This window comes from Physella acuta, unplaced genomic scaffold (assembly GCF_028476545.2).
Source record: "Physella acuta isolate Inbredline_101_S28 unplaced genomic scaffold, ASM2847654v3 ptg000234l, whole genome shotgun sequence".
Taxonomy (NCBI): Eukaryota; Metazoa; Mollusca; class Gastropoda; family Physidae; genus Physella; species Physella acuta.
Window position 1 is genome coordinate 167815 of NW_026731753.1, and position 11401 is coordinate 179215.

Consider the following 11401-nt stretch of genomic DNA (forward strand, 5'->3'; position numbering starts at 1 on the left):
TCTCCCAATGGGTCTGTCAGGGTGAGCCGCCTGATATTTTTGACATAGGTCTGTCACAGTATCCAAGGTTCTAGGTTTCCGTTCTTGCAGTTAGCTGAACAGACCTTTGTCCACTGAAGTCAGGACTTTATTAACTAGGATCAATTCCTTTAAATTTTGCATAGTCGGCTCCAGCCCGGATGCTTCGAACCACTTATCGAAAGCTGTCCTGATGTTGTTGCTGTATATTTTGAAGTCCTCATTATTCTCAGGGAGTAAGTCCTGAAATTTAATTCGATACGTCTCCTCGGTCAAATGGTAAAATTCCAATAGTGTCTGTTTCAAGGTCCGATAATTCTTCATTTCCTCCTCATTTAGGCACTGGCAGGCATCCAAACCCTTCCCTCCGATCAGCATTAGTAGGTGTGTGCCCCATTGAGACTCATGAATGTTGGTGGTTTTCGCTATGGTCTCAAATCGTTTAATATAAGAGTCAAGATTATCTCTATACTCATCAAATTTAGGTATTTTCCCCAATATATTTGCATCACTAGTATGGGTCCTGTCCATGTTAATTGCTGTCTTAGTAATTCCTAATTGGTCCGATTCAAGTTTTGCTTGGTAATCCAATTTCATTTGTTCCATGCTTCCTCTAGCCTGTTCTTCAACCTTCATTATGACCCTTGCTACGTTTAGTTTCATTTGCTCCTCAGCCTGTACCCTAATTCTATCTAGATCTGCAGTTTGGGCTTTAGCCTTCTCTACTTCTAATTTTGAAGCTTCCAATTCAGTGGGAATCAGGGATAATTTTTCTAGTAACCTTAATTGTCCCCTTACCCATGTTTCTAGTTCTTCACCCCTATAATCTAAACTTTGCCCCTATTCACGCAGCTTCTTTGTTTGCTCGGCACTCATTTTTGTTTCTTTTGAACAATTATTTTCAGCCAGGTTAGCTAAAATCCTAGTTCACTAGAGTATGCCAGATCTAGATCTATACACTCTGGCAACTTCTGGATCAACTAGTACAATGAAATTATGAACCTACCACAAATGTGCTAATAAAATTTAAAAATGGTGGTACTTATCTTAATTAACGAATTCACACACTGGTCCCGACACACGGATCCCCTTGGCTTGTCCAGCTCGTCCTGACACACAGATCCCCTTGTAGTGTAGTTCCCAACAAATGTCCCGAGGTGTTCCGCGATTATTCCGGATCCAATGTTTATGAGGTTTAACAAGTATTCGAGTTTTCAACTTCGTCTTTTCGGTACCGTGTTGCTGACGATTCACGATGAAGGTTGTGTCAATGTTACATACACGGCTGACGGAGGATGGGAAAACAGCTGGTGAGAAATGTCCGTTATTGAACAATTCGCTGTACGCTCCAGAGGTACGTTCTATCAGTAGAATGTGCTGTACTGATATGTTCCCACGATATAGAAAATTAATTATCCGGTGTCTATACTTCCGCTGATCCTCCCAGCTCGAAACTGCAACAACCGATTCCTCTTATCCAGATGGGTTTTCAAAGGTAGATACGAGTACTCCACACGGTTTTTCACGCCAGGATCTTCACACACGGTTTTCAGAATAACAGTCCATATATCACGTTCTTTCAAGCTGCTTCGCCCTGTTATACTTTTGTTATATCTGGTATACGTTGTTGAGCTGCTCCACCATGTTACGCTGAGTGAGTGGCTTTGATTATTTGATTCAATACCATTTTGTCTTAACCACTACCATGTGGAGATGTTGTGTCCACAGACATGTATCGTACCATCATTCACTAAGACGACATGGACGACCAACAATCAATGAGAGGAACGCAGGCTTCTTTCCTTATCTTTAATTCTGTACTCTCAACTCACGTACATCCTTCCACCAAGACCAAGAAAATCATACTAACTCACGCACAATACCCAGCAACCAGTCTCTACACCAGAACGTCACTGTCGCACCATACGCGTCATCATTCCTTGCGTTCAACATACCTTTCGCACCAACATTCATTCGCGCCGATCTATAGCATAGATCATAACATGCATCATAACAGTCCGATTTTTCTCTATATACGGTAAATAAAAATAATAAAAGTGAATTGCAGTGACACCGTTCATCCGATAGGCATGAAACTTTGGGGAGTTCATTATAAAACTCTAAAGAAGGGTTCTGTAAAAAATCATTTTTAATTTCGCAGAGGGCGGCGCCACGGGAGGGTGCGATTTGTTTTTTTTTTTTCTATATACGGTATATAAAAATTAAAGTCGATTTTGGTTTGGCATCGTTCATCTGATAACCATAAGACTTTGGGGAATTCATTATACCACACTAGGGAAGGGTACTGTAAAAACATAATTTTTAATTTCGCAAGGGCGGCGCCACGGGAGGGTCCGATTTTTCTCTATATACGGTATATACAAATAATAAAAGTGAATTGCAGTGACACCGTTCATCCGATAGGCATGAAACTTTGGGGAGCTCATTATAAAACTCTAGGGAAGGGTTCTGTAAAAAATCATTTTTAATTTCTCAAGGGCGGCGCCACGGGAGGGTGCGATTTTTCTCAATATACGGTATATAAAAATAAAAGTCGATTTTTGTGTGACACTTTTATCCGATAGCCATGAGACTTTGGGGGAGTTGATTAGAACAATTCAGGGAAGGGTTCTGTAAAAAAAAATCCTTTTTAAATTTCGCAAGGGCGGCGCCACGGGAGGTTGCGATTTTTCTCTATATACGGTTTATAAAATTTCGGTTTCACACCATTCATCCGTGTACCATGAAACTTTGGGGAGATGATTAGATTACTCAATGGTAGGGTTCTGCAAAAAAATATTGTTTAATATTGCAAGGGCGGCGCCCCCCCCCCTCCTGCAAAAAAAGAAAACTAAAGTTTCTTATGGGCGGCGCCATATAGGGTACAACCTTCGTCAATACACGGTTTGGCGCCCAGAGTTTTAGAGCGACTATGTTGGCACTTGGCATCCGTTAATCGAGCGTCCTGCATAGCGAGTAAGGGGTACTACTATATTCAGCGGTAAAACTACAACAGGCTTCTAAAAATAACTTTGTAACGCGAGGAAATCCTTCTGTACAGTTTCGTCACCTTGCGAAAGATGAAAAAATAACTTTTTGAATACGAGGAGCCTACTGTAGAGTTTCGTCACTTTGCGAATGATGCAATAAGCATCTATTATTAGACGATCCAGTCAGAAATTGAGATCGAGCATCTAATAATAGACCATTAGTAACGCTAGCATATTGCATAGTCACACTGATGTTTAAAACACGTCAAATAATTTTTTACGTGTTAAAGAATAAAACCCTGTTCATTTGTGTCACTTTAGCAAATGACGAAATCTGCATCATTGTTTACTGGATGCTATTGGCACGCTGGGTTATCCTATGAGCACGATGGCGCCTGTTAGCTTTAAGGAGCCAGGGGCCGTACGCTGCGCCTATGCGGTAGTGTAATCGGGGGGTGGGGGGGCTCCTGAAAGCGCCCCTCTACGTCCCTGACACATGGGTGGTCACCGAAGTGTGTTCTACCTCATTATTTCGGTGAGTGATTAATGTACACTCAAGGTTTTCATGCGGTAGTGTAGGAAAACCCGTGTCCCGATAATTATTACCCAAGCGCAGGCATTGTTTGCATTTAAATAACACAGTTTTAGAAAAGAAGGATTGGTAATGCATTGATGATATCCTTCTAATATATTTCGTCAGACTTTCTTCTATCCCCGCGGCAACGCGCGGGGGGCGGTTACGCTAGTATATATATATATATATAATTTTTTGGAGTGCGGGGGCTGACATAAGGACAAGGTGTCTCATCGGGTGAAACCCCAACTAGCCACTACTACATATTCTAAAGACCATTGGTTGATTTTGCATTGGAAATCCAAGCACAAAGCCTGAGTAGTGTGATTAGAAGAGCCAAATGTTGCACAGGCATCAGCCACCCCCCCCCCCCTCCCCCTCTCTCCACACAGCTAATTGACAGGACGTCACCTGTACAACATGGAATTAGCGATGTTTTCTCTCCTCGTTTAGTGCTGACCTCAATTAACGATGTTGTTCTGTTCGAGGGTTGGAACTCGAGACTTTTATGTTAGCAACCACGCGCTTACCCGCATGCCAACTCCAACCCTCTTAGATTTGAAATCAAACAATAATGAACACATTAGCTGCTGTACATCAACGAAGCTTAACGTGATTGACGGGTCCTTTAACAGAAGCCATGTTGTCGGGTCTGTATTTGCTGGAATATTTAATAGGGTCACATTTGTCACACGTCTATTTAAAGCGTCAATCTGTAGACTATATAACAGTTATCTTTAAGAATGGTCCATTTTCAAAGTGTAGCTTTGAACTAGGGTCCTTTGAAATAGTTTTTTAAATAGTTTAACGCCCTTCAAATATTATTTAAAAATTCAGCTTTTAAACATGTTCTCTTGATCGCAGTGGAAGGGTATTGTGGGTTTAAAGGGGACGAATGATATTGAATCAAACATAGATAATATCCAGCTAAGATGAAAGCTTTAGGAGTGACATTTTTTTCTGCACCGTTCTTTAACTTGTTGGTTAATGATGCGGCAAATATTAGGATGTTCTTTTAATCATACAGCTTGAAAAATGTGTATTTATAATTTTTTAAAGTTTTAAATATGGTAAAGTAGATCGGATGCCTTCTGTAATCTCTGTACCATTGTGTTAGATTCAATAATTGACGTATGCAAATAATAAGTTTATTTAGTAAAGACTTTCATTTTATTGCTGTATGTGACAAGTATTAGTTATGTTTTGCTCTGATATTGTTACACGCTGTATTTGACATATTAAATATGTGATCCTAGTGTGAGGTCTCTGCTTCTTTATAGTTTACTGTAGTTTATTTTAAGCATCTTTCTGAGAGGGGGAGGGGGATGAGGGGGCATCACCGGAGAAAAATATCTGAAAGAAACTCTGCTTTTATGTGACTTAGGCTGTGAATTAAGGACTGAAATATTTCCTTTATAGAACTCTGGGTCTAAGAGATGGATATATTTAAACTTTGCGGTTTTAACTATTTTAAAATGTAGCAAAACAAAACAAATTTGAATAATTTTTTAATTACAATCAACATTTTTTTACAAAACTTTTTTCTTCCCTTTGGTGCAGCTGAGCCTGCCATGTCTAACAACTACATTAAATAACATTAACAAAAAGAATGTAAAACTTTCTTTTATAAAACTAGCACCAGAAACGAAACAATTCTTGAATTAACCACTGCTGCTGCTGCTCTTGCTACTGCTGCTGCTGCTGTGGTGGTGATGGTGGTGATGTTTGTGGCTATGGTGGTGGTGATGCTTGTGGCTGTGATGATGATGGTGCTTGTGGTATTTGAACTTACACTTCTAATAATAATAATACAGCAAAAAAAAAACAGATTTGAATTTTATTACAACAAACAACTATTCTTACAAAACTTATTTTTTTTAATTTGATGCAGTTGAGCCTGCTATGTATTACAACAACATTTAATAACTAAAAGAATGTAAAATACAATTTTATAAAATTAGCACCAGCAACGAAACAATTCTTGAATTAACCACTGCTGCTGCTGCTGCTCTTGCTACTGCTGCTGCTGCTGTGGTGGTGATGGTGGTGATGTTTGTGGCTATGGTGGTGGTGATGCTTGTGGCTGTGATGATGATGGTGCTTGTGGCTATGATGGTGATGGTGATGATGCTTGCTTTTACTGCTACTACTACTACTACTACTGCTGCTAGGCCGGCAGAAGACCTCAGCAACAAGGAGAGCTGTTGGAGAAAATTTAAAAAGGTCAGAGGTCATAGTTTAACTTGGAATTGTAACTGCTATGGACGTTGTTAAAACTTAAAGATATTTTAAATTTTGTTTTTTAACCAAATGAGCAACATGCTCAAAACTAAATGTTAAAAGTAACACGAGCTCCTGTTAAAGAGTATTGTTTACATTAGAATAGAAAGCTAAACTGTTAATCTGATAAGATTAACAGTGCACCTAGAGATTGGAATATGATGTGGAATTTAAAAATAGACGTTGCATCTACATATGATTCATAAATCACATACCTAAATAATGCAGTGCTGTTATAAATTGTATGTATCTGTATCACCAGAGATAGATCTGAGATAACTATGGACCTTGTATCTCAAAACTCATCAGTGGAATTTCGATTTAAGGCACAATATAATAACTTAATAGACATCTTGTTCAATTTTTGTAAATATATAAAATAATAAAATTTATTTAAATGATGAATTTTTTTTTAGGCTTAATATGAAACTGGTGGTGATAGAGGTATTACTAAAATAAAATATGGGAGATGTTTCATGTATTTTAGATTTGTAAAGTAAACAAATATATTCCGTTTTTATTTTAAAATGTATTTAACATAGAAATAAAATAAAAAAAGTATTTTAATTATAGTTTGTAATATTTAAATCGTAATCCAGCTTGGTAAATAGTGGCCTTGACTTTTTGTTTCCGTACGTTTTTTTTTTTAAAGTAAAAATGAAATTGTTTCCAATAAAAATTCTCGAATGTTTGTTCTAAAAACTCCATTTCTCTACGCTATCTATAAACATATGCCGGTACTTACATAAACACAGCAGGACGATAAAAAATGAAACCTTCATGCTGACGTTGTGTGGAGCACAGGACAAACAAACCCAAGTGGTTGTTGGAGGCTGAAGATTTGTGTCTGACATACGTCCTCACCCCGTCCTTATATACCCAGCATCCAGCTCGTGTTCTGTTGCCTTTGTCGTCTCCCACTTGTCTCAGTACACCATTCAGACAGATTGTCGTTTAGATTAGACATTTCATTACAGTTAGAATCAGGCAATGTGTGCATTTGTGACCGTTAGAACAAAAGTGCAGGTAAGGGAGGTAAAACACATTGTGTAATTCGGCGTAAGAAAAGCTACGGACAAAAGTTTCGACTTAATTCCCTTGGAAAGAATAGTTGTGAACCACAGATTTCACGTTCCTGACAATGCATAGATCTACGCTCTTCGTTAGAGAAAGATGTTTTAAATCCGGGTAAGTTGGTGCTATATTTTTAAAAATAGATTGGAGTGCTAGGTTTCTCATTTATTTTTCTTAACGATAGAACTTAATTTATATTTAAAGGATGTTCTTTTGGCTAAACAATGAAAAAAAAAGTTACTTTGATTTCCCTTTGCTAAATCTGCACTCTTTTTCTTAGATAAAGATATAACGTCTTCAAAATAATTTTAAATTGACCACTATAACCGCCTCACCCCATCCCCACCTGACGAAATAGAAAAAAAATAATAGCTTGTTTATGTTGACTTACATTCAAACAGACAAATGTAGCGATTTGTTTACATAAGCTGCGCCTCATGAGCCACTCTATCGCCATGTCCACCCCAACCTTATCCCACCCCTACTCCACACACCATTTCCCGACCATTCCACCTTAACATACCACTTACATTCTAAGTCATATAATTTATAGGCCTAGTATTAAATTATTCCTTGTTAGTATATCCCTGTGTTCCAATTAATAGAATGTTAAAGTAGAGGCCTGACAATAAAGTTAATTTCACTCGTTTTACTGCTATTTCGCAGGGGTGCCTGGGGGCACCAACTTTAAATTATCAAAATGTACAGAGGGGAAAAATGTTTTGAATATTTTCAATTACTGATGCACCAGTCAACGACTGTGGTGGGGTGGGGTTGGGATGACATCACAACTAATAATTTACTATGAAAACGATGTTGTTGTTTTTTTCCTGGAATTAATAGGTTGGTTAATATAAAGTGTGCACAAAATGACGCCAGTAGTCCAAAAACAGGATGAGGGTGACACCAATATCTACTTTCAAACAACAAATAATGTATTGTCTAATTGATCGGCTCGAAATACACCGTCCACCAAAGTGGACTAAGGTGATACAACAATGACATTTGAAAACTGCAATGAACATATCATTCGATGCTTGGACTTGACTACTACTTTCCATTCCTTGTCAACAGTCTCCTAGTGTGAAGTGTGAAAGTGCGTGTGTGTTGGGGGGGGGGGGGGGGCTCCAGTAAAACAATAATTGCAAATTTGATTGTGCAAGTTGGCTTCAGTAATTTTGCTTGTTGTCGATACTCTGACACTAGTTTTTTGTATTGATTGAATGGTAACGTTTGTTGGACGATTTGTTTTTTTGTTTTACATTATAGTTGATAGCAAAATATAAATTTTGGAATCTGCTAAATAATCCCCTCTCAAAGTCATCAATTAGGCTAAACACTTTTTTCTACAGTTTTTTTTCAGCTTATAAAAGACTATTTCTATCACTTCTTCTGTCTATGTTTTGTTTGTTAATATTACAAGTAATAGTAATACCATAATGCAAATATTATAAGTACTTATTGTGGGGTCATTTGATGTAAGACTAGGTGGAAGGGGGGGGGGGAGAGATGTGTGTACCTTGACGCGCTTTCCTTGTCGGTAAAAATAAACATGGCATCGATACTTTTAATCTTTATTCTAGCAAAGTTATTTCAGAACTGGGACGGCGTGACCTAGGGGAGGGTGCTAGACTGGTAACCCGAAAGTCTCGAGTTCAAATCCGGATTTAAGTCAGTAGAACGTTTTTGAGTTACCGAGCTCCAATGGGTTCCTAACTCACGTTAGGGAAAGTAATGACGGCTGGGCATAGTGATGACCACATAATCCCAATATATGCCGAAGTAACAGAAACAGGTTAACTCTACTTCACTTGTCTCCTGGACCGTTAGGTTTGAAAAGGGAACTTTATTTATTTACTAAAAAGAGAAGTAATAACATGTTTGTATTTATAAGTAACATTGATCGTTGTTATGTTTAATCCTTCTTAAAAATATCTTAGAGACCTCTAAGTTAATGAAAATTTGTGTTTGTAATTTTATGAAAACTGGAATAAGCTAGATTAAAGTAGTACTTGGATGGGGGAAGGGGGGTGTTGATGGCGGCATAAATAGATGACCTTATAGAGGTCCTTTCACTTGAGTTACACGAAACCGTGTTTTACATATTTTTTGATTATTCATATATATATATATATATATATATATATATATATATATATATATATATATATATATATATATAGGTTTAAATATGAAATAATATTTATTCAAATCAAAACATTCACATGTTTCGTAGAAATAAGTATTAAAGTATTTTATCTAGCTCTGCTAGAATAATAAAATCAGTAATCAAAGTAGATCTATATAACTTTCATTATTGAATACTATTTACAACAGTTTCGCCTTGAATGCCTTTTGAAAGTTTGTTTAAACCTGGCTCATAACTTGTTTTCAGCTTCAACCACGATTCTAGATTTGTATTTGTTAGATGGCTTCTATACTTTGTATTATATTCATGCAAGAAAACGCTTGCTCGCATGAATATACTGACCCGAAGATCGTCAGCACTCCAAATGCCAACTTCTTCGCCTTACTATAGCATCCTGCAAGACTATTCCATGCGTCACATAGTAGGGCCTCAACTCGCAGCATTTTTAGAGCTGTTCAGTTGTACAGTGAAACGTACATGTTTTACTCTGACCTCCAAATCATCTAACTTGCTCTTGAGGTCTGTGAACTTACCGCTCCACAAATGTTTGGTTTTCAAATCTAGCAATTTAATTTGAAGCGAACCAGCATCAATTCCAAATAGCTCAAAGTTATTCTTATTACAAGCTTTTATTTAACTCACTTCCTCTGTCGCCAGTCTGTCGACAGTCTGTCGACAGTCTATCTGTTGTCAGTCTAGATCGAAACGCAGGAGTGAAAATTCGGAAACTTCTACTTGACCGATACGATTCACATTTGGCACGTGGGTCAAGACATGAAGACAATGCAATCTGAAACTAAATTTGACTTAATTGGATGCCTAATTAATTTTTTATGAATTAATTAAAATTTGGACCGAATCAATAGGCATGTCTATCCAACCACACCACACGCGTCATCACGTTCAATCGCTGCGCCATCACCTTCAGCAGGCGCGCCATCACGTTCAATAGACGCGCAATGGTTTTTAGTCATGTAAAACTATTGTAAATAAAACATGTAAAGTACTGAAAAAAAAATTCATAAAAAACGTTTTAATAACAAGCTTTTATGTGATGATGCACTAAAAAGTAGAAAATAAATTATTATTTAAATTACTATAAAGAAAAGCGTGGGTCTCTTCTCAAATATTAGTAAAGGTATCCAATAGGTACTAAAGTACTAAAGTGACCCACGCTTTTCCTTATAGTAATTTAAATAGTAGTGTATAATTTATTTTCTACTTTTTAGTGCATCATTACATAAAAGCTTGTTATTAAAACGGTTTTTTATGAAATTTTTTTGTTTTGTTTTGAGAGACTCTATTATAAACGTCAGAGTGCTTGCATTTCATTTGAATTGTTCAAATTTATCAGTGAACCCATCCTTCAATATTTTTATGAGTTTTGAAAACAAAAAAATTAATTATTAATATTTGTGCATGGAGCTGAAGAGCCGCATCTCGACATCGATGGAGCCGCATGCGGCTCGCGAGCCGCAGGTTGCCGACCCCTGAACTAGGATCCTATGAAATAGTTTTGTTTTTTTAAAATATTTGACGCCCTTCAAATATTATTGGAAAATTCAGCTTTTAAACAAGAGTTATTATGATCACAGTGGAAGGGTATTGTGTGTTTTAAGAGGACGAATGTTTTACAATCAAACATGGATAATATCCAGCTAATATGAAAGCTTTAGGAGTGAATTTTATTCACCGGATTTGTTAAGACGAACATTCTTAAAATTGTTGGTCAATGATGCGGCAGATATTAAAATGTTCTTTTAATCATACAGCTTGAAAAATGTGTATTTATAATTTTTTAAAGTTTTTAAATATGGTAAAGTAGATCGGATGCCTTCTGTAATCTCTGTTTCATTGTGTTCAATAATTACCAGATGCAAATAATAAGTTTATTTTATAAACACTTTCATTTTATTGCTGTATGTGACAAATATTAGTTGTGTTTTGCTCTGATATTGTTACACGCTGTATTAAATCTGTGATACTAGTGTGAAATCTCTGCTGCTTTAATATGTACGGAAGTTTATTTTAAGCATCTTTCTGGGTGGGGGAGGGGGGATGAGGGGGCATCACCGGAGAAAAATTTCTGAAAGAAACTCTGCCTTTAATGTGACTTAGGCTTTGAATTAAGGACTAAAAGATTTCTTTCATGGACCTCTAGGTCTAAGAGATGGATACATTTAAACTTTTGCGTTTTTAACTATTTTAAAATATAGAAAAACAAAACAAATTTGAATAATTTTTTATTACAATCAACATTTTATTTAACAAACTTTTTTCTTCTCTTTGGTGCAGTTGAGCCTGCAATGTCTACCA

General features: G+C 36.9%; 1 protein-coding gene across 1 annotated transcript; it reads right to left on the reverse strand.

The window, feature by feature from the left end:
• Positions 1-5425: 5425 nt before the first annotated feature.
• Positions 5426-6754, reverse strand: LOC131938100 (putative histidine-rich protein DDB_G0274557). Its single transcript, XM_059295996.1, has 2 exons — positions 6608-6754; positions 5426-5783 (listed from the first exon to the last, which is right to left on the reverse strand). Exons 1-2 carry the CDS (start codon positions 6714-6716, stop codon positions 5569-5571), a joined length of 324 nt encoding a protein of 107 aa, XP_059151979.1. The 5' UTR covers positions 6717-6754; the 3' UTR covers positions 5426-5568.
• Positions 6755-11401: the final 4647 nt, after the last annotated feature.